Genomic DNA, 23,950 nt, shown 5'->3' with positions numbered 1-23,950 from the left:
AACACAATGGTTTACATGAGCTATTTTTAAGTAGTATTTCACAACTTCATTCTGAGCGAAGCAAGTGTGTTTTGTCTGCTAACTCTTGCAAATATTGAATAGTGTAGTAGCTCTCCCATCCCTGCCCATTCCTGAAATGTCTAACAGAGCCAACACGTGTTGCAGGTTTCCTTTCATTATAGATAACAGCTCTCTCCACACCGGCACGTGAAAGAAGCTTGGTTCCTTCTCGTTCACAAATGTTCCACCTAAAGCTCCAGCATCAGGCATTTGAGATAAAGGCCGGAGAGAGTAGGGATTGTTCAGCCTGAAGAAGAGAAGGCTCTGCGGAGACCTTAGAGCAGCTTCCAGTACTGAAAGGGGCTCCAGGAAAGCTGGGGAGGGACGTTTTATAAGAGCATGTGGTGACAGGACATCGTCCCTGCCTTGAGGTTTTGCAGCAAATCACTTGTTTGCCACCCTTAACAACAACAAAAGCAGATTTGAAATTCAGGTAATAAACAAGTTGCCGATCATGAGCCAGTGTGGCAACCCTTGTACCCGGTGCCCTGTGAGCTACCACCTCCCATGCAACAATGGAACCAAAGTCTTCTGATCAGGATAGACTCGATTGACACCTCCTCAGGAAACAACTCAGTAAAGAAAAGAACGAAAAAAAAAAAAACTAAAACCCAATCAAATCCCCTCCCCCCCCCATTCTATTCAGAAAACACAGATAAAACAACATTTAAAATAGCTAGAGATTCTTTTTGAAAAGGAAGGAATTTATAAATGGAATTCCAAGGACTTGATTGGCCTTATCTGAACTGACTGCTCTGCAGGACGAGGGGAGGATGTGAAAAACAGCAGGCGACAGGACTGGAGATGGCTGCTCCACCACAGTCGGACAAGTCAGTCTCACACTTACATGACACATATTTGTTTCTCGCTTGCATTCTTTGCGCTGGATTTAGAACAGCTTTTCCCAGTACAGTTTTTGCTGTACGCTCCACAGATAGGAAATTACACGCTGTTATAAGCATCAAGCATCTCAACTGGAGCGCACGTGTTTAGAAACAGGACACCATGAAACTATTTCTGCAATGATTTAGGCTACTACGTTAAAAACCCAGTAATAAGTGACCAGGAGCAATAAGGCCCATGCCTGTTCTGTCCCAGGGGATGCGTCTGTTCTCCAGCTTTTGTAAGCACTCAGTTAACAAACTGTGATTTCTTCACCAGTTCCTTGGTTCAAACAACTCAGCTCTCTTCCTGCTAACAGTCAGGGACTTCAAGTTTGAACTGGTCCAATGCTACAAGACTGCGTGTAGATTCCCTGTGCAGCCTCTGCCTTCATGTCCAATGCGTTTATCCACAGGAAGGAGGGCAGTGGGATCCTCTGCTCCAATAACAGACATGCTGAGGGCCAAGCAGATAGTCTATAAAGGTGATAAAATCTCACCGATTCCAGCAGGAGTTCAGGTTTGCGATCTGTGTGAATGGCCCGAGATGTCACAAAGTCTACAGCTGACAGGAGCTTGGATTCAGAGAACCATGGAATGGTTTGTGCTGGAAGGGACCTCAAGGCCCATCCAGTCCCACCCCCTGCCGTGGGCAGGGACACTTCCCACTGGATTCAGTTGCTCCAAGCCCCATCCAACCTGGCCTTGAACACCTCCAGGGACGGAGCAGCCACCAACTGCTCTGGGCAATCTGGGCCAGGGCCTCTCCACCCTCATCGTGAAGAATTTCTTCCTAACGTCTAATCTAAACTTTCCCCTTTCCAGCTTAAAGCCATTCCCCCTCATACTATCACATGCCCTTGAAAAAGTCCCTTCCCTGCTTTTCTGCAGCCCATTTCAGTACTGGAATCTGCTCTAAGGTCTTCCCGGAACCTCTTCTTCTCCAGGCTCAACAACCCCAACAGTTTCCTCCCTGCAATCTCCATGAGACATCGACCCACTAAGGAAACCGGTGCATGGCTGGGCATTTGCCATGAGAGCAGAGATCTAGAGATGCAGCAGATGCGTAGGCAATATCGGTTCCCCAAACAACCAAAGCTGGTGGCTGCCCATAGAGAGCGATACCAGGTTGTGCAATAGCAAGGAATTGGTCCCAAAAGCTGAGGGAAAACAGATGGCAGCAGGCTGGTAAAAATGTACAGAACCACATGTTGCTGTGGGACTGCTGGGATATCACACGCCCAGGAATAGTGAGAGATGTAATCATTTGCAGGGACTTGGACACGCACAGTAAACACAAATGGTTAGGTTTAAGCTGAGACAGGGTTTGGTTTTCAGTCATTGTTACTTAAATACTTCTCATGGAGAATAAATAAATGGTGGGGGCGGCTGCTGGGGACAGTTAGTGATACAAGTCACGGTGTTTTTCCCAGAGTACATCTCCTCAGCACTCTTGAGGCCACTTTGGTCCTGCGGAATGTTTTAGGGATACTTATTCCTTGTGATGCACCTACCTGCTACAGCAGTCAGCAGACAGAGATAGTGTGCACACTCCAAAAGATTTCACGCAGCCCTTTGAGGATATCTGGATTTTCCCCTGCTTCCAGGAGACTAAAGGAAGTGTAATTACCTCCCCTTTCCCTCCCCAGGTAAAGCTGGCAACAGTGAAATAATATCGTACCACAACTCCTGTAGGGAAGTGGGTCGGTTTCTTAATTCCTTGGTGAAAATACCCCGGGATGAAGCCCGAGGTCATTTATTGTCTGATGGGGAGGATGGAAGAGGAGCAGCCCATACCTCTATTTGGTTCTGCTGCGGTGTGTTTACATCCCATAGTGTTGGCACATGGTTCAGACTACCAGCAGGCAAGAAGTCCTTTGGATCCGCAATGTCAGAGAGGGAATCCGCAGGGGACGAGAAGAGGGAATTGTTGTGGGAGAGCTCATCGAGGTATGAAGAATCCTGAGACAGAGAAACAAACAGTTAAGAGGACACAGGTCGAGAAGACCAGGGAGCTCCTTTCTCATCCCTCCTCATCCAGGAAGCTTTAATTTCTTGCTATCAAATGAGCAGCTCCGTTACTTCATGCTCGACAAATACTTCAAAATTAACTTGTAATTATGGACGTGTCGAAGCAGCTGGCTTAAAATCTCAGTTTCTTGAAAAAAGAGCAAAAGCAATGACTGGACAAAAGTTCCGGATACACTTTCACAACTGCCTCAGACTGTGCATCCGTGGATATAAGTGCGAAAGAAAGAGGAGGGCTCAACCAAGGCATCAGTCACCTCAGCATTGTATTTGATTAAAAAGACATATGAGGGGAACAAAGCCCTCAGCCTGACGCCCAAAGGATTCAGTACATCAGTCATGCACAGACACTCGCAGGGCATCAGCTACACCCATCATGACACAGCAGTTTAATTGCAATTCATAACCCAGCAAGACCTGGAGGCTCATCAGAGAAAATGAGTCTCCCCACGGCAGGTTCTGCATAGAGAAGACTCCCAGGAGCAGGGGGAAGGGGCACCAGTGTCATCGGGGTTTGTGTCTAGATAAATCTGAGCAAATCTACCAATCCTTTGCCCAAGGGCAGGACTCAGTCTGGGAAAGGAGGGAATGTGCTTCAGCCGTGAGGATTCAGGCTCTGCCCTTGGTCTTTTTCTGGTGCCTCGGCTTACAGTGGCTTTAGCTTGTGCCAAACCAGTGATGATGATGGTTTGAGTCACCAGACTCCAGCTCACAAGGTGCCCTCAATGCCCTCCCTATCGTCAATTCCTTGTCTGGTTTTTCAAATTTCAGGTGGCCTACAATGAAAAAGTACTTCTCACTCTCTACCTTTAGCCCTGGTACAACTCACTGCCCCTTCCCTGAGTCCACCACACCATCTCAGCTCCCTTTCCACATCAAACACCACTTCCAAACTTTCTCAAAGCAGAAAAACTCTGTCTGAAGAGCAACATACTTGGAAACACTACCCACAGCTCCTGCTGGAGGTGTGCCCCTGCCCCAGAGGGATACACACACAGACCGACAGGTCTTTCTTGATGCCCCGCAGGACTCTGCCAACACAAATCAGCTTTGTGGTTCTTCCCAAGGACTGGGTTTGTCAGCACACAGCCAGCTTGAGCTCTCCGCTAGGCCAGAGAACCAGAGTGCAATAATACTGCAGCACAGCTGCCAGGAGAGCCACAGTCTCTGATATGAGGAGAAATCGCTGTTCATTTCCAGTTAAGGGCTGATTTCCTACTACAAGGCAGAAAGGCAGCCAAAGATTTTTAAAAGTCACTTAGCCCCGCCTGACATAAACCCATGAACAGCTGAGTCTGCCTGCACCATTCCTAAGGGAGTCAAGCCAAGAGTTGGGTGAGGCTCCCCTGATCGCCATCAAAAGTTATGGGTTTGCAGCATTTAAAACCATCAGGACATGTTCCTTCACCTTCTTCTCAGACAGGTCTCGTTTGGTGTCCAAGATGACAAGCGCTGCTCTGAAGCTGCAGATGCTAGCAGCTGTGCAAGAGCACCAAAGTGAGGGCAGAGACTGCAGGGACAATGGGTGAAGTTTTTACCCATCAAAACCTAACTGGAGGGACCCAAAGGCTTAATGAGAAAGGGTTTGTTAAGGCTGTGCTACCAGGGTGGTGGTGCTCTGCAGGACACTCTCCTGCCAGCACCGGGTGCTTGCACTGACGTGTGACACTGCCGCTGCCTGCCCAGCAGCAGCCAGGCAGTGCTTCCTCTGCAGCTTGTGCTCTTGATACTTCTGCAGCTATTTTAGGATTACCCAGAAATCAAGGCTTTACAGAGACTTAAGCAGGCAAGTAGATTTATCACCTTGGAATTCTAAGCAATCTCTGGAAATGGGGCTCCATTTCCAACCTGAGAAACCACGAAAATGGTTGGGTAGATACAGCATTTCTTGTCCACAGCATTTCTTGGCCACAGCAAGTGGCCTTCGCATCCTGCAGGAACCTGCTAGCCTCCCACAGCCTGAAGCTCCCGATTCAGAGTGTGGTACAGGCAGCGTATATCAGCCTCAAGCAAACGTTCATTTTTTTCCCATTAACTCCCATCTCCCAAGGTCTTTAGGCTCTGCCAGCCCTCCAGACCTTTGCAGAAACACTTGCCCATTACCTCGAACCACTGTTAAACCACGATCTCTCTTGCTGTCCTCATCACACTTCTGCTTCTTCCTCTGGACTTCTGACCCCAAGAACAAGTGCTGTAGGAGTTCAACAGTCTCTGGACTGTCACCACCAACAACGCTCCTGTGCTATCACACCTCTCCAGATCCAACCAGGACACAGGCAAAGCAGCGAGCACTAGACATCTGGGCTTGCTGTGACTTAGGAAGAGTTTAACAATTCTAATACCACTCTTTCATGTTACGCCTTTTATAAAACCGTTTAGATCAATTTTATAGCAGCTCTTCCGTGCGTTCCCAGAAAGGAGGAAGAGATGGATGGGCAGATGGATTGCACCTTCTGCTCTGCTACCTGATACAATGGACTTAGGCAGGAGGACCTGAAGCAGCTGGAAACTTCACTTAGGGCATCTGACGGAGCAGATAACTCCACAGAGGATAAATTCAGACTGATATCAAGAGGCTCGTAAGAACTGCTTTGAAGCGGTTCCCTCTAAAATCCAGCACTAGAAGCAGCAGCTTTTATCTCTGAGTACCCACCAAAACACAGGGACGCAAACAGCTCCCAAGATGAACCTGGAGCTACAACCCTCTCACACAAAATCTGTGACGGCTCAAGTGCTTTGTCCACAAGCAACGAGCAACCGCTGGTTAAGTGGCTGGTCCCGAGATGCAGACAGGCTGCTTTTCCCAGGCGCCTGGAGAGATCCAGAATGGAAAGCTAAAATCACACACCTTGGGGTTGGCCACCTCCCATGGTTCACATTCCGTTCAGCAGGCAGGAGGAATGGCAGAGGCTCGCTCCCAAAGCCCTGCTCACATGAGAAGGAGCAAGAACTAGTTCTTACTCATAACGGGCACCAGAAGACAGCATCCTCCTTGATACTAAAACTCAGAGATGAAAGGCCTTTAGTCCAACCTGCATGCTGAGAGAAGCGTGTTTTTTCCGCTCTCAAGGACAGGCAGACTGGAAGATCCTGCACTACAGCCAAGAAAGAGCTAAACCAAAAGGCTGGAGGTGCAAGGAAAGCTCTTTTTAGCCAGGGTTTTCTTTGCTTTTTTCTTTTCATTTTGAAAAACCTTGCCATCCAGACCCATTTCAGCACTGAACCCAGCTTCACTCAGGGGCTTCGCTGCATTTAGCTGACTGCTTCACTTGAGGGCTTTGCTGCTCAGGGACAGTGGGAGCAGTGTCCTAAGGAGCTGGATGCTCTCAGATCCCAACCAGGTTCCATTGCTGAGCTACAGCAGTCCTTCAGAGCTGATTTTATTCATTCGCAAATCCCAGAAGCCAGCTCAGGAGGAAACAGCTGTGAATGCATTGGCTGCACCTCGAATCCTGTGTTCAGTTTTGGGCCCCTCACTATAAGAAAGACACTGAGGTCTTGAAGCATGTCCAGAGAAGAGTGACAAAACTGGTGAAGGGGCTGGAAAACAACTCTTACGAGGAGTGACTGAGGGAGCTGGGGTTGTTTAGCCTGGAGAAGAGAAGGGTGAGGGGAGAATTCATTGCTCTCTACAACTACCTAAAAGGAGGCTGCAGAGAGGTGGGTGTTGGTCTCTTCTCCCAAGTGACAGGTGATAGGACAAGAGGGGATGGTCTCAAGCTGCATCAGGAGAAGTTTAGATTGGATAGTCAGAAAAATTCCTTCACAGAAAGGGTTCTCAAGCACTAGCAGAGGCTGGCCAGGGAGGTGTTTTAGTCACCATCTCTAGATGGGTTTAAAAAGCAGGTAGATGAGGTGCTCGGGGACATGATTTACTAGTGGACAGCTATGGTTGAGTTGATGATCTCTAAGGTCTTTTCCAGCCTAATTAACCTATGGTCCCTTCCCACCCAAACACTTCTGTGATTCTATAACAACGAGCATGGCGGCAAGGTGGCTGCAGAGCAGACAGAGCAGCCATTGCCAATCAGGGTCCTGAAGAAAGGGGAGCAGAACAGCAATGGGATGTGAGAAAACAATGACACTGCATTGACAAAAGAGTCCCCAGCAAGCGCCCTCCACAGCCCAGCCCCTCTAATCCCTCAGCGAAGGCTTCAGCCCCACCACAGCTCCTCCCTCTGTTCAGGGCACTAGACTGAAACAAGGAAAAGGAAACCAGCCTCCAAATCAGCAGCAGGATAATCTTAGTCTTGGAAAAGACTTCAGCGAGCCCATCCTCCCACATTGTTACGAGGCCTTAGTCACAAACTCAGAGGCTCCTGTCTCTCTTAGCCAACTGCGTTATCTCAAGAGCACTAAAACCAGTAAAGTGCTGCATCCCCGCCCTGAAGTGCTCACAGTGCAACCCATGATGAGACTCGCTTATACACAAAATGCAGCTTGTTTTATCCATGGCCATACTGATAATTACAACCTGTGTCATTATAAACCATGCCTTGACTAATTACTCCATTGGTTTAAATGGAGCAAACAAGAGCAGCTAGCTTAGTCTCCTCAAGGGGGAGGGAAGGGAGGGAAGGAAGATCACCTAAACCATCAGCTCATGAAATAGGAGTGAGGAGAAGGACTCCAGTCCTCAGTGGGATAAAGCCAAACCCACTAATGTTCTTGTGCTGGTTACAGCTGATCCCATCCAGAACAAACCCTTGGCCAGAAGGGACCAAGCCCCTGAAACACAAACAGCAGCACTGGAAAGGAAATGAAGATGTTGAAGTTAGAAGAGACAGCCCAAGAAACCACAAGGAGTGAGGAGGTTACAGGTGCAGCAAGCACTCCGAACGGGTGAGAGCTGAGCACAGGGACTGCAGAACCAGCTCCCACAGCTGGAAAGCACCACTTCTGCTCATCGGCAGGGTTTGAAGTGAGTTAGTTTGTCCCTGTTTAAGACTGATTAATAAGAATTCTAACATTTTCTTATTGGAAATAAGAGGTTTTTACAGCCACAACACTTAATTTATGTTTCAGTGGAAGTCGATTTCTGCAACAGCTGGAAGTGATCCTGCGAGGCATGATTCTTTATTTCAAATGCTACTCTGCAACCATTCCCTACATAAATCTTATTTCTGGAATAAGGCTATTGGGAGGGAAGGGAGTGGTGGGGTTTTTGGATTTTGAAATTCCCTTCTCCAATTGAGTCCACCTTGTAACCTGAACCCAACAGCAGATCCCCCTAGCAGGCCAGTTCCACCGCAGGAGCTGGTAGATTGGCTTTGCCTCCACCTCTTCATTACCACTGCTCCCCAGGAAGAGAGCGAACCTCTGTGTGAAGCACTAGTGTGAAGATCTCAACCCCAGGCACAGCACAGACTTCTCCTGGTTTCTCCTGTTACAGGATGGACCCAGAGGCCCTGAGGTCTGCTGTGAAAACACAGCTCGGCGCTAACTGTTTGAGACGGAGACTAAGGTTACAGCAGCCTGCTCTAAAAGAGTGAGACGGCAATTCCCTTACAGCACGGTGACTGCTTAATGGAGCTTTTGATCAGGCAGCCGAAGCACAGGTGACACTCAGCTGCAGGCTGGGAGTCACACTAGCATGTTCTCTCCTACACTGGAACTGACATAACATCACTACACTGGAACAGGAGAGAGAGGACCACAAATCATTGCCTGGTCATCCCATTAGAAGATGCCCTAGTGAGTGACTGATAAATCAGTGACAATTCTCTGCTGGACTTGTAAGCTGTAAGTGCAAACAATCTCCAGTCAATGCTATTTTGCATTATCCCAAAACAGAGACATTATCAAAGCCAATTAACTCCTCAGAAAAGATCAGAAAAACATCAGGATAAAACAACCCAAACACTTTACCTCTCCTTCCCTGCCACTGCAAACAGCTCGATCCTTATAGATAAAACCAAGTCTTTGTAAAAATAATGAAAGAGCAGGTGAAAGCTAAATACAGGAGGAGAATGCATCCAAAAAGTATTTTGGGCCATGAAGCCATCCATATAAATGGCTGATTTGCTCACAATCCAGACACAGAGGAAACAAATGCTCCTTCTGCACAGCAACACCCATTACTGTGCTGCACGGCACCCAGCTGAGCGGGGGATAAATAAAACCAAACATATACACACAGGGGCACACAAACACAGACATCAACAAAGCTACACTGCCCAATGAGAAACATTTGGTGTCTCGAAGACCACAGATTAAGTAAATTATGTTTCAGGAAAGGCAGAATCAAGAATTAACAGCTGCAATGTAAGCAATCGATCACTAAAAGAGACTCTTTTAGCTGCCAAAACCCAAAGTCTTTCTAACTACGGGGCAATAAACTCGCAGTCCTACGAGTTCAGTGCTCCAGCAAGCGGTTCCCTTGCTTTTCTTTTTTAAACCCAGCATCTGGTATAAAAATAAAACTCCTGGAAGCTCTTACAACTACATAAACAGAGCAATCAATCCTCCAGGCAGCTCCTCTTCCTCTAAACTTCACAATCGGTGACCAAGTTCTACCCAAAAGGAAGAGTTTCCAAGCACCCCACGTTTCAGCAGAACACAAACCCCCCTTTGTAGCACTTTGTCACCTCTAAACCTCGGCTGGAGTGCACTGCCTCGTGCCGAGGGCTGTCGCCTCGAAACCTCTGCTGCCAGTGCAAAAATTATGGGGGGGACAAGCCCGGGAGAGCAGCCAGAGCAGAACAGAACACACTAGGGATATCAAGGAGGGGGAAAAGAAAAAGCAGAACCAGGCATTACCTTGTAGAGAGATGGGAACTTCAGCCAGAACTGCATTTGGGACATTTTAAACCAGCATTCAGTTTGCTGTCAGCGGAGCAGGAGGTGGACGAAGCAGTGAGGAGAGATTTTTCAGTACAGAATGGAGAAAGGTCTTCATTCATGACCGCATCAGCAGCAACAGCCAGGAGGAGAGCTCATCGAGGGGTTTGAAGAAAGAACAGGCAGAAGAAAGGAGTGAAAATGGAGGAGAAAAGGACAGCCATAGAGCACGTCTGTCCTGCGCCGGGGGAGATTTGCATACAGTGTTTAGTCATGAAGGAGAGGGCTCCTACTTCCTCTAAGCACCCGGGCTGACTTTCAGGAAATGATGCCTGCTTGGTAAGTCAGTGAAATTACTGGCAGTGCGATGAGAATTACTGTATGTGGTGTAATTCAACCACAGATACACTGTAAACAGAGCTGGGCTCGCCACGCAGCGGCCAGACACAGGAGTCTGGCTCCCCTCACCTCCATCCCTGACCTCGTCCACTAGCGTTTCCTCCCACCACCGGCAGCCCCTCCTGCAGGGCTGGGGGTCCTGCCCTCTTGATTTCAGAGGCTCAGATGAAGAAATCAAACTGAAAAAGATGACTAAAAGTATTCACAAGTTGTTTTTTCCAAGAGCCATGAGCTTTCTTTTGTCTTCACTATCTGCCTCACTCCAAACAGTGCAATTAAAAAGTGGCAGCCATTTCCTTAACTTGCTTTTCTAGACCATCATTATTCCTCAGTATCCAGGAATACTCTCTTCTTTTCCCAAAGCCTTTTAACTTTAACAATTTTGGTTACAGAAATACACAAAATTTCTGGTGGGGACAAGGAAAAAAAAATGACATTTGAAAGGGCTTCGATCATCATAAACTTAAGGAAAGTCTGCTCCACTACAGCTGGAGGCTGATGGAGAAGGGAATTTGCCAGAGCATCCACCGCCCTGCAGAGAATCCATGAGAACTCTTCTGTTTGCTTTGGATGCAAAAGATTCCTGTTTGTATCTCCCTGGTGCCGGGCTCTGGCCGCAGGGTTGGCTCCCCCAGTTCCCAAGGCAGCACCCACATCTGCTCTGGCTCAGCCCCGGGCTGGATGCTGCACCACTCCATGTCCAGGAATGGCTCTGGGTTCTCCAAAGAGCCAAACTGCACAGCCAGACTTGCTGCTATGCACTCCCAGGACACTGGGATGCCAGAGGAGAGCAGGGAGAGGGACCCAAGCTGGCCAGCAAACCCAGTAGAGCATGAACCCTGCAGGGCAAATGCCTGAGCATCCTCATTCTTGGAAGGGTTCAAAAACCATGTAGATGTGGCACTTCAGGACATGGTTTAGTAGGGATGGTGGGGTTGAACTGATGGTTGGATTGGATAAGCATAGAGGGCTTTTCCAACCTTAACGATTCTATAATTGGATGTGTCTGAATTTCCAAACTTCTGCTGCTTCTGGAAATTTAGTCTCAGCCTCTGGCTGCGTGATGGCAATGAGCTGCTGGACCCTCTCCTGTGCAGGTGTTGTTCTGTGATGAGCGTTCCCTGTGCTATTCTAGCAGTTCAGCAAATGATTTCAAGGCCCCCCAGCACATTCAGGATGCCATCCTGCGGGCCAGCAATAACAAGGAGAGAGCGTGCTGTGAAGGTTACCCAAATGGACTGAGTTGGACACCAGATTTTTCTGGAAGATGAGAAGTCAAGTTTAAGGGGAAGACTGGAAGAATTCTGCCTTCCTGTCCGTGTCAGCATTCGTGTTCAGGAATTAATCGCAGAGAGCAGAAACCCTGTGGCATGCTGCCTCCTTTAGGCCCGGCTGTTAAAATTCCAAGTGGTGGTTTCACAGTGGGTTATCTTATCTTATGGGATTCTATTACTGCAGTCTTGCAAAATCAGTTTAGCAGTCCTGGTTATCTCCACCAGCTCATACGTCTTGCTTCCTCTTCCCAATCCAGGTTTGTTGCCTACATTTTGCCCCTTCTGTCCACTAACAGAAAAGGAAGAGGAAATAAACCACATCCCTTTGAAAGGTTCTGGAAATAGCAAGACCTTGGTAGTCTTAGGCAAGGGGTGGAGGTTTAATCAAGGTCACACAGCAAGGCAGACACCAGCAAGTCACTAATTAAGACATTCCAGAAATTTATTTGGCCTTGCCACTGCAAACATGTCATTAAAGCAACTCTCCCCAGCTCCAGGGCACAACCAGCTAATTAGACACAATCAAATTCAGATACAAGCAGTGAAATCGCACTGCCTTTCGCCGCCCCAGCCAGCTGCCCACAGAAACAAACACTCCATTTTCACTGCGGTTCCTGCAGAACTCCTGTTAGAATCTTAGAATAGCTTGGCTTGGAAGGGACCCAAAAGCCCATCCAGTTCCTCCCCCTGCCATGGGCAGGGACACCTCCCACTGGATCCGGTTGCTCCGAGCCCCATCCAACCTGGCCTTGAACACCCCCAGGGATCGGGTAGCCACCACTGCTCTGGGCAACCTGGGCCAGGGCCTCCCCACTCTCACAGGAGAACATTTCTTTCCAAGATCTCATCTCAATCTCCCCTCTTTCAGCTGAAAACTGTTCCCCTTGTCCTATCCCTGCCCTCCCTGATCCAGAGCTCCTCCCCAGCTTTCCTGGAGCCCCTTTCAGTACTGGGAGCTGCTCTAAGGTCTACCCGGAGCCTTCTCTTCTCCAGGCTGAACAGCTCCAACTCTCTCAGCCTGTCCTCATACGGCAGATGCTCCAGCCCTTGGATCATCTCTGCGGCCTCCTCTGGACTCGCTCCAACAGATCCATGTCCTTCCTGTGCTGAGCACTCCAGAACCAAACACAAGACCTGGGGCCATTCCTGACATGAACAGGGCAGCCTCCGCTTCCGTTCCAAAAGTGAGCAAGAAGCAGGAAGGTGCCTGGCAAGTGACTGCACCGAGAAGCTTTGACAAGTGGAGACCACCAAGGGTTTATTTTCAAAACAGACACTAAGAGCAACCATAACGAGGCAGCTGCTGGTATTTTACAGACAGAGCTGAAATTCAGTGTGTGAGGGGGTTTGGGGATCAGCAGGTGCTGCCAGCACATGGCTCCCTTGAGGACAGGAAATCCGGAAGGCAATTGCTGCATGGTCAGGAATGGGGAGAGGACCAGCAGACAGCCTGCCATAAAGCAAGGACAGAGGGGATCTCCCGTGCTGGTGGGTGCACAGAGAGCCTTCTCTCTCTTCTCCCAAGTGACAGACAATAGCACGAGAGGAAATGGATTCAAGTTGCATCAAGGAAAGTTTAGATTAGACATTAGGAAAATTTCTTCAACACTGTTCTCCAGCACTGGAACAGCTGCCCAGGGAAGTGTTTGAGTCACCATCCCTGGAGGGGTTAAAAAGATGGGTAGAGGAGGTGGTCAGAAATGGTTTAGTGGTGGACAGGTACGATTGGACTCGATGATCTCAAAGATCTTTTTCAACCAAACAATTCTATGAAAATAAGGAGAAACCAGGAAAACCTGTGAAGCATGAAGGAAAGCCAGCGAGAGAGTAAAACCTGGCAGGTGGTCCTGAAAGCTGGAGAAAACCAGTGCATGGCAGTCGGCAGCGAGACACTGCGAGCTGGGGGATAACAAATATACAAGGGCAGGGAAAGACAAACGGCTGAAGGAGGTGTCCGAGGTAACGGTTCTGTTAGGTACAGCGGTGGAAGGACCACTGGGGTTTTGAGCATATTATGGATCCGGACATGCAGTGACCGCCAGCAGAGCTGGAGATGGGGAAACTCACCTGATCCGACTGACTCAGACCAATGCTGCTTTGAATTAAAGCATCTATTTTAAACCATTTCCCAGTGGTCTGCTATTAAATTATATTACCAGCATTTTTTAAGAGCATTCTGTGTTTCAACTCGGAGCTTTTCCCACTTTTGTTCAGTTTATGGAGGGAGAAGGCAGAGCACGGGGCCTGCCAAGAATTCAGAAGCCAGTTCTCCATCAGCTCCTCTGCCTTATATCATACCCAAACGTGGACATCACTGTCCAAAGGCAGCAATACAAATAACAGCCACCAACTCTGGATCGGGGAAGACACCAGGTCCTTCAAGACCCTTGTACGCCATCCCTAGGGCCACAGGCATTCCATCTGGCTCCTCCAATCCACAGTCAAACACAACTGACAAATTATGCCTCAGTAGCACAATCACTCTCACTTAACCATAGCGATGTCAACCTGTGATAGTCCAAGAGCTCTTCTCAAACATCAAAGGGAAAGATCATAGAATCATAGAACGATTTGGGTTGGAAGGGCCCCTAAATCCCATCCAGTTCCACACCCCTGCCATGGGCAGGGAAACCTTCCACTGGATCTACTCCTAAAGCACAGTTCATCCAACCAAAAGGAGTTGTTGCTGTTGAATAGTCAGCTGCAACCCAGATAAGCAGGAGAGGACTCTGCCCAGTAACCAGCTCAGAGTGGCTAAATAAGATGGTCAGAGCCCACCAAGCCCTCAGCTGGTGAACCCTGTGCTGCTGTTGGAGCCTGGCAGTTCAGGAAAGGCTGTGGCACCCACACACTCCTGCCTGGTCCAGGACTTTGCTGCAAACCCAGCACACAGACACTGACCAAAACAGCTCGCTGCCAAACCCTTCACATGTGCCAACAGCCCAGGCTGATGCCGCCGTCTCCTCATACACCAACAGCAACTACAGAATATCTGAAATTGGAAAGGAATCCATACAGATCTTTGTGTCCAGCTCCCTGATCCTTGAAGGACTACCTAAAAGGAAACCAATACTTGCTCAGCACCAGGTCAGGAGCCCAGGCGGGTGTATGGCCATGTTATCTGCTGAATCACCTCAAGTGCGTTATCTGATGGATCATCACTCTGGCACCCTACAATGTGGTGAGCACGGCAAGGTAGGAGCAGTGGCAGACACACACCCACCACACCAGCAGCCATGGAATCAGAACAATTTGGGTCAGAAGGGACCTCAAAGCCCATCCAGTTCTAACTCCCTGCCACGGGCAGGGATACCTCTCACTGGATCAGATTGCTCCAAGCCCCATCCAGCCTGGCCTTAACACCTCCAGGGATGGGGCAGCCACAGCTTCTCCCCATCCTGCCAGAGCACAAACATGATTTCACTCCACTTACCGTAACAAGGTCAGCTGAGCTGCTATCATCACAGCCTTCACTTTTCTAAACCGAGGCCTGAAGTGAGTGCTAGGCATCTCACCAAAAGGGTTTTTAAAGTGCAATAAAGTCAGGCAAAACCCCGACCCTGGAGTGCAAAAACAAAGACACAAGCATGTAAAGCAACTTGTTCGTAAAATGCTTCAAAGGCCCCAGAGCTGGTTAATCGTCTTCAAGTAGATTTTAATATCTCTATTCCCTGTAGACAGAACTCCAGGACAGCACTAGGAAGTTCCAGGATGTTTCTTATTCCAGTAAACTCTTTATTTCAGTCAGAATCAAGTCTTTCATATAATTTAATAACTGTTACATTGATTTCCCTTAAATCACCACAGTTCTGTGCACTCAAGTGCTTTTAAAAATTAATACTTTTTTTAAGAGCAGCTTAATTACTCCCCTCCCTTTAACAAGAAAGATTAATAGAGGATTGCAAGGGAATGGTAGTGAAAAGAGGGTTGGTTTATGATTAACACGTGTGGCCGAGAGCCCCCCCCATACACCATGAGGAGATCAAACAAGGCTGTAACTGCATCTTTACAGCATTACTGCAAATGACTACCCCAGAGCAGCCAGCTCTTCCCTGCCCCCACAAGCTAAATCAGCCTGGACCGACCTTCTTCCTGCAGGCCAAGCGCAACACACATTTTATAAAGGGCACCCGAGTTCCCTGCCAAAGTATTTATGTTCAGAGCTACTTCGTGGAGGAGAGAAGGAAGGAGCTTCTGTAGAGCCCCACACTGTGTCCGCACTGTCCGTGCTCCACAGGAGACGCTCACCCTTGCTGCTAAAATCATAGAATCACAAAATCATTAAGGTTGGAATAGCCCTCTAAGCTCATCCAGTCCAAACATCAGCCCGACACCACATTCCCTACTAAACCATGGCCCAAAGTGCCACATCAACACACTTTTTGAAACCCTCCAGGGATGAAGACTCCATCCCTGCCCTGGGCAGCCTCTGCCAAAAAGATCTAGCTTATTTTACAGTGCAACTCATGGCAAATGAAGTCAGAAAAGGCTTCTGCGTGTTCAAAAAAGTCCTGTTCTGCATCACCACAAGGAACAAGGCAGATCGAGTTAAGCAAAGGGCAACACAGAGTAGGCAGGATCCCTTTAGATAACAAAGGGCTCGGCGGAAATGGGCAGAGTCATGAGCTTGAGGTAATTCTAAACAGGACACAACAATGAAGTTTAAAGGAAAATCCATGGCGGTTGCAAGCAGCAAGCATTTACAGGGCAGGTTTACTTTTCTAGAATGGGCTGCTCTGCTTTGTAAGGCTCTGGTGACAGAGTACGGCTTGGTACACACCATCTGAGGGGCAGCAGATACCAAGGGAGAAGATAATACCTCCCAGATTTAGTGTTTTGTGGCAATGAAAGGCTCTCACCATGAGCGGCACAAGAGAGCACTGATAGGATAAAAATGCCTCTGCAGGCAGCAGAATTACTGCATGCAAGCCCTGATTCCAGTTCACCAGCACCTGAGACTGGAGGAGGAAACAGCAGAAACTAAGGGAAGCGATGGAGACCGAAACCTGCTTCTCTTCAGGGCTTTGATTTCTAAGGACGTGTGTGCGGTCTGTGGACTTTATCCACAAGGCGATGGTACCAAAGGGTCAGGGCAAGACTTCGACTTAAGACAACAGTTCCCAAGATCACAAAATGCTATCAGACCCCAACACGGCCCCATGTAACTATTTTCCAGACCTCAGTTTTAGCCACTTGTTTATATAAAGAATGCCAATAGACTGGCAAGGATGAACAACCCATAAGCAAGCCAAAACCCAACAATATTGTGAAGGAAACAAGTTCAGGTTCACATTGTGCTGCTCCAACCACACAAATTAAGCACCTTTTCCAGGATTCAGAAGGAGTCCAGCAAGGCTGCTGCGATACATGTGGACATCGCTCCTCGCTGGGCCCAAACAGCAGCAGAGAATGATTCAAGTAAAAGGAAATTCCCAGAGCCTTTAAGAAATGTGGCAACTCCCACTCCTGGCACCCTCAGGCCAAAGGCTTTACACCCTGAAGGTCTGGCTGTGGACCTCGAAAACGGAAAATGGAGAGAGGATAATGGGAGAAAATGCCAGCACTGGGGGAATCACATCATTCTTCCCACTCTCTGAACCCTCAAGTGTCCCAAACTCGAGGTCATACGAACACTCCTGCAATCACTGTCATTGACAGCATTTACGACATACATGACGGATGATTCTGAGGTATTTGCTCTTTAGACCTTTTAAATCCATTTTCAGTATTCTTGGCAAACACTTCAAGGAGAGAATCTGCCTACAGGCTCTGCAGTCCAAGGCTGGACTGGGTCCTGCTGCTGCGGGGACATTTTAGGGAGGTGGTGTTCACCAGCTCGCTGTCAGATCACAAGAGGGTGATCAAAGCTTCACTCCGAGATCAGAAACGGCTTTTCCATCTCCTTCCTCTGACTTCCCAGGCACATCACAGAGCAGGTTTTGGTATAAGAACAGTGTGTATCTGCTTATGAAGTCAGCACAAGTTCTCACAGAGGCACCCAAATCACCTTCTCTGCTCAACAACCACAGATTTAATCAAGAATCTCTTACCAAAGCATGCGAACTCCTCATGTTCTCTCTTTGGTTTCCCTCTTCTGTTTGGCATGGTCAGAACAGCCCAGAATTTAATCGGACTTGCCACTCCTACCACCCCGCTCAGCAAGTATGGAAAAGATAGGTACTTTCCTACAGTCACCTGGAGAGACGTAACCACCCAGGCTGCTCCCACACCTCCTGAATGGGATGCTTCAGCTTCCCGGGTAGATGGTTAATATGTAACAGTTTGGCATCTGGGACAGCAAGAAATCAAGTAAAGTGGAAAATATTGCTGAAGCAAGGGATGGAAAAGCTCCAGGACGCTCCTGGATGGCTCCAGCCTGGTGTCACTGTCACCAGTAAAGTCCCTGCTGCTCTACCAGATCCAGGCTCTAATTCTGGCTTCTGGGAAAAAATCCTCAACTTTCCTTTGAATGAGCACCTGGTTTTATCAATGGATTTCCCTGTTGGTGCTTATTGCAGTCTAATATGTGAGAGTGCTAGGAAAGAGCAAATCATGTAGGAAGCTCCGAAGTCAAAAGCTGAGCATGTGTGACTGGAAAACAAAGCCCTAGCAAAGATCTTATTCAATGTTTCTCAGTTTCAAAGTGCACAAGGTGACAGATCATTGCCTTGGGTCATCTAGGGGAATCTCCAGAAAGCCCCAAGTGATGCTCAGTGCAAAGATTTGCAGATAACCATCAAACAGGACAGAAAAGCACCCATAAAAATGCCCTTTACCTCATGGGAACCTACATGGTGCTGCCTGCTCTTACGTGGCACGACATTCGAGTAAAAGAACTAGCTTGGCTGTGTTAGATTCAGCAAAGGACACTTTATTGTTTCTATACTTGAAGCAGAACACTTGTAAGAACGTTTTAATAGGGACACTATCACAATTGTTGGCTTGAGGAGAAAGAGTCCAAGCAGAAGGGTAACTGCCCACAGTCAACTCTCTGCCATCTGTCACTGCTTCTCCAAAAAGATGAGAGTGGCACGAGAATTATTAGATTTAGACTGGATATAAGGAAGAAACTATTTACACTGAAGGTGGTGAGGCACTGGCACAGGTTGCCCAGAGAGGTCTGGAGGCCCCATCCCTGAGAATGCTCAAAGTCAGGTTGCATGGGGCTTTGAGCAACCTGATCAAGTTAAAAGGTGTCCCTGCTCTTGCAAGGGGGTTGGTCTGGATGACTTCTAAAGGTCCCTTCCAACCAAATGCATTCAATAATTCTAATTATTTCTTGTTCTGGAAATTGTTTGAGGTCATTAATGCCTGGCTCGTCTCAGAACCCTCCTGCTCTTTTATCTCCTAGCTGATACAAAGCAGCATCTCCTTTCCAAAAAGGATCTCTGAAAATCTGCTCCTCCAAGCTGGCTGAGATCAATTCCCATGATGCAGCAGGGAAAGAAAGCTGATCGACCACTTAGATACTAGAAAACAGAGAAGTTAAAGAAATAATAAAACTCTTTTCCTGTTAAACCCATCAACTAAACTACACCAGACCTGCAAGCTGAGACCTAAGGAAAGGACCTCTCTCCCCCTTCCATCGCAGCCTCTTAAATGGCTTCCACAAGGTGATGAGATCACATTTCTGTCCCATTCCTCCCACAATTAATTCTGCAGGAGGCAAAGATCAATGCTATTACAATTAATTCACTTATCTGGTTTTATCAAGTTCGAAGACTATGGTCAACAGCTGCTGGTGATGGACCAGGCAAGTCACTGACGGGAGGTGCTCCCAGCAGCTTCCCTCAGGGAGCTGGAGGTGCACCCCAACACCCATGCCTGACCTCTAAAGGTCCAAATCTCCAGCACACGTAAATCCAGCCCTGCAGAAATCAGGGCCCCAAGGAGGTTCAAAACCTCTCCTTAGCCATGTCAAGGCAATAAAAGAACAACTAGGAGGAAATTAACATGTCCCCCTTAAGAAAAGCATCAATTTGCTGATGCATCAATTCATGAATCACACAGGAATGTGAGAGAGATGACAAAGGGAAAAGTTTCTGTGCATACATGCGTCTTGACGTTCAGTGGTTACTGAAAATAAAGGACATTAAAAAGTGCACAGCAGCTCAATGGAGCCTACAGAAGCATTTCTTGGTGTGCAAAAGCACGATGCTAGCACACAAAGTGTCCTTGTGCCTCTGCTGTGCAGCTTTCAGCAGCTCAGTGCGGTGCTGTAAGGGCATGCTTAGAGTTGAGGGTGAAACATCTAAAATGGTCAGTCTTCACCAGAAAACAGAAGAAGGAAAAAACAAGCTCGGCTCTATCTCACACAACCCCCAACAGTGCCCTGTGCTTCTCTATCAGAGCTGCAGACCTGTGGTGGTCAGATTAGCTGGTTCCCATACTCCGAGGAAGCTTAGTTCTGCTGGGAAGCTGCTTCGTGACCAAAAAAGAACATCACTTCTAGTAAGACAAGCTTAACTTCTACGTGAGCCAACATTAACTCGACATGAGCTGGCAATGTGTGCTCACAGCCCAGAAGGCCAACCTTTTCCTGGGCTGCATCAAAAGAAGTGTGGTCAGCAGGCTGAGGGAAGTGATTCTACCCCTCTCTTCCTCTCTTGGGAGACCTCATCTAGAATACTGTGTCCAGTCTGGAATCCTCAGCGTAAGAAGGATATGGAGCTGTTGGAACAGGTCCGGAGGAGGGCTACAAAGATGATCAGAGGGCTGGAGTACCTCCCATACAAGGGCAGGCTGAGAGAGTTGGGCGTGTTCAGCCTGGAGAAGAGAAGGCCCTGAGGAGATCTTATAGCGACCTTCCAGTACCTGAAGGGGGCTACAAGAAAGCTGGGGAGGGGGCTATTCATAAAGGCTTGTGGGGACAGGACGAGAGGGAATGGGTATAAACTGGAGAGAGGTAGATTTAGACTAGACATTAGGAAGAATTTCTTCACCATGGGAGTGGTGAGACACCAGAACATGTTGCCAAGGGTAGTTGTGGCTGCCCCATTCCTGGAGGTGCTCAAGGCCAGGTTGGATGGGGCCTTAGGCAGCCTGATTTAGTGGGACATCCCTGCCCATGGCAGGCGGGTTGGAACTGGATGATCTTTTAGGTCCCTTCCAACCCTAACTATTCTATGATTCTATAATAGATGATTTTGAAAACAGCCTATGATTTCATACCTTAAAGGCTCCTCTGAGACCCTCCAAGCACCCCTGAGGCTTGATGGTCCAATCTGGCAGCAACTGCTGAGCCACCAACCAACCTGTTAATCAGGTCTCATTAGAAGACCTTAGGTGTACTGAAAAAAAACATTAATCACTAATTTCTAATATAAACATCCTGCAGCGTGGTCTAACTGAAAAAGCCATCCTGTACATGGCTTAAAGGATGCACCTGCCCAAGAGTGCTGCCACAGCCCTGCTCCTTCCCACGTTCCTTGTCTGGTGGAAGAGTCCCACTCAAACAAGGGCTCAGGACATGAGTCAGGTGCTGGAAGCAAAGGGTGCTCAGTAAGTCCATCAGCACTCCTGCTCCTTGGCTGCTTTCAAGGATGCTGGCAGGATACTGGAGTGCACCCAGCACCTGCATGCTTCCCAGCTAACCAGAACAATGACATACTAAGATGGGAGAGCTTGGACTAGGAGTTTCATTCAGTTTGGCTGTTGCCTTGACAGGTCAAGGCAGGGTAACGCTGAGTTTTACTCACCATGGATCTTCTGATGCTGGGGGAAACCCTACCGCAAAGCCAGGTACTGATAATATCTACCTTGACTCTTAGAAAGGACACAGCTATGCCCTTCTTTATTCCATGTCAGCTCTGTTGGATCAGCTGCTTATCACGTTTCCCTGACCACTCTGAGGTGTTGCCAAAAGCCAGTGCAATGTTTCAGAAACACTATGGAAAGAGCTGCTTCCCACTCAGGGAGATTCCCAAGGTGAGGATCCCTGTTGGTCCCCAGAGATGCCAGTGTGACTATTCATCCCTCCCACATTGCAACCCTGCAAATCTGAACTGGCTGCAATCCCCATTTGCTGGGCACTGAGTTGACGCAATCCCTAAATACTCACTATTCAGGAATCCACCACTTGTAACCAGGGAGCAAACACACATAAGCATATGTGGGTGAAGAGAGTTTCAGGAGGCAAAGGACTTGATGTGCGTTGCAATTCACACTTAACAAACCGTCCTGCAAACCGGGTTCCCCCATTAACTTTCAGTGTTTATATTAAACATCAATTTAAAAGACAGAAGCAATTAAATAAGCTCCTATCAAGCACAAATAAGCTCCTACCAAGCCAACAGATTCTCTGACAACAGCTTCTCAGAAGCTATCCATCCCAACGGCACACAATTCCTATCAGATGCTGGAAACATTTAGGATCCTGCTGGGCTCTTCCTTTCAGTATTAAGCAATACTTTCAGTATTAAGCAATACTGAAAAATAAACCCCATCACCACAAAGCCCCACTCTCCCCCAAAGCTATCAGGAGCTGCGTACTCACCTGAGGAAAATCACCATTTTTGGTTAAGAAGTCAGCGGGGTCCACAGATGCATAGTTTGTATCCAGGAAATGTGGTCTGCTGATGGAATTCATATAAAAATCGTGAGGGGAGTTAAAATATTGCCTGTAAGGAAATGGGAAAAGTAGTTATTTCCTGTCAGGCCTGAGGATTTCACAGGTTGCTTCAGACTCCGTCATGAGCAGTGAATCTGCAAGTTTGGGATGACCCATAGAGAAGGCCAATATTGAATAGAACTGTGTTTATCCAGAAAAGATCTCAAGGCAAAATAACACATCCACAAGTTAGATCCAACTTCCCAGACTTAGCAGCCTAAGAGCCTGGAAAGCGTCCATTACACAAGGAGGTCTTGGTCTTAGCAGACATGGACTGCAGCGATTCTTTTGGCAAATAGCTCACCCAGAGGGACCTGGTACCCGTTAGGTAAAAGGTAAGGATGAAGGTGGAGAGGCTTTGCACAGATTGCCCAAACAAGCCCCATCCCTGCAGGTGTTCCAGGCCAGGCTGGATGGGGCTTGGAGCCCCTGATCCAGTGGGAGGTATCCCTGCCCATGGCAGGGCGTTGGAGCTGGATGGGCTTTGAGGTCCCTTCCAACCCAACCCATTTGCACACCCCGGATAGGTTTGCTGGTCATGGATCTTAACTGAAAAAAAGACAGACAAAGCCAGAAGGGTCCAGGACATGCAGTCCTAGACAGAACAACCAGCCTAGTAGAGACGAGATGTGGATGGAAGCAATCGTACAGAAGCACGGAAGGTTCTCTGAAAGCATGTCCAGAGAAGGGCAACAAAGCTGGTGAAAGGTTTAGAGCACAAGCCTCATGAAAAGCACCTGAGGGAGCTGGGGATGTTTAGCCTTTAGAAAGGGAGGCTGAGGGGACACCTCATTGCTGTCTACAACTGCCTGAAAAGAGGTTGTAACGAAGTGGGTGTTGGTCTCTTCTACCTGGTAGCCAGTGAAAGGACAAGGGGAAATGATCTCAAGATGCACCAGGGGAGATTTAGGTTGGATATTTGGAGGAACTTCTTTACCAAAAGGATTGTCAAGCATTGGAAGAGGCTGCCTAGGGAGGTGGCTGAGTCACCATTCATGGAGGGATTTAAAAGATGAGTAGATGTACTTCAGGACACAGTCTAGTGGTGGACTTAGCAGGGCTTGATCCATGGTTGGACTTAATGATTTTAGAGGTCTTTTCCAACCAAAACCATTTTGTGATTCTGTACCTGGCTACACTGTGAGGTCTCTGCTGAACTCAGAAGTGAAAAAGCAAAGGTCTCTGAGTGCTCCCTCCTTGGCAGGGCACTAGCCAGCACTTCATCCTGCCTCCCTTCCCCCAGCCCTGCTTCCTCCCAGCAGAGAGGAGGCAAGAATTGCAAAAGAGCTGACAATTCCTTTCCTCCTTCCCAGGAGTAGCCTCTGGCCTCGATTACCATCTCCTGGTTTTGTTATTACACACATAAACCCTTTCCCTCTCCGGCAGGAGCAAGGAATGTGCTTCGTAATCTTTCCCGTAAGGGCTGTGCACCGCTTGGGCAATCGCCACCCAACATGTTTGCATGCTGGAACCGCTGCAACGTTTCACCCCATCTGACTGGTTTCCTCTTGTGGCAAGCTGGGCGTTCTTGGTAACGCCAGCCTTACAGAATCCACAGCCGTAAAACACAAAACCAGGCACCGGGGAGGAAGGGAGAACCAAAGATGAAAAATCTACAGCACCCAGGAGCAGCAATGGGAATGACTGTGCTGCCAAAGCATCGTTAAGCAATTAAAGTCATATGTGACTAGCAGCTCATTAATCATAGAGTCATGGAATGGTTTGGAGTGGAAAGGACCTTAAAGCCTCCAAGCCTCATCCAACCTGGCCCTGAACACCTCCAGGGATGGGGCAGCCACCACTGCTCTGGGCAACCTGGGCCAGGGCCTCTCCACTCTCACAGTAAAACATTTCTTCCTAAGATCTTATCTCAATCTCTCCCTCTTTAAGCTGTAAAATGTTCCCCCTCATCCTATCCC

At 48.2% G+C, this 23,950-nt stretch overlaps 1 protein-coding gene across 5 annotated transcripts in view; it reads right to left on the bottom strand.

Annotated features, from left to right (window-relative positions):
- The window catches only part of SBNO2 (strawberry notch homolog 2), a 67,897-nt gene that overhangs the window by 26,557 nt on the left and 17,390 nt on the right, over positions 1–23,950 (bottom strand). For 3 of the 5 annotated variants that reach the window (XM_054049833.1, XM_054049835.1, XM_054049834.1), the window contains 2 exons: positions 21,918–22,041; positions 2,739–2,903 (listed from right to left, as the gene is read on the bottom strand). In XM_054049833.1, coding sequence (XP_053905808.1) covers positions 2,739–2,903; positions 21,918–22,041 — 289 coding nt within the window. Of the gene's footprint in view, positions 1–2,738; positions 2,904–9,728; positions 14,983–17,472; positions 20,140–21,917; positions 22,042–23,950 lie in introns of those variants that run through there. The other 2 variants (XM_054049837.1, XM_054049836.1) reach the window with 2 other exon arrangements.

Source organism: Cuculus canorus, chromosome 27, assembly GCF_017976375.1.
Source record: "Cuculus canorus isolate bCucCan1 chromosome 27, bCucCan1.pri, whole genome shotgun sequence".
Classification (NCBI taxonomy): Eukaryota; Metazoa; Chordata; class Aves; order Cuculiformes; family Cuculidae; genus Cuculus; species Cuculus canorus.
The sequence above is the reverse complement of the archived record's forward strand: the minus strand, read 5'-3'. Positions and strand labels throughout refer to the sequence as shown.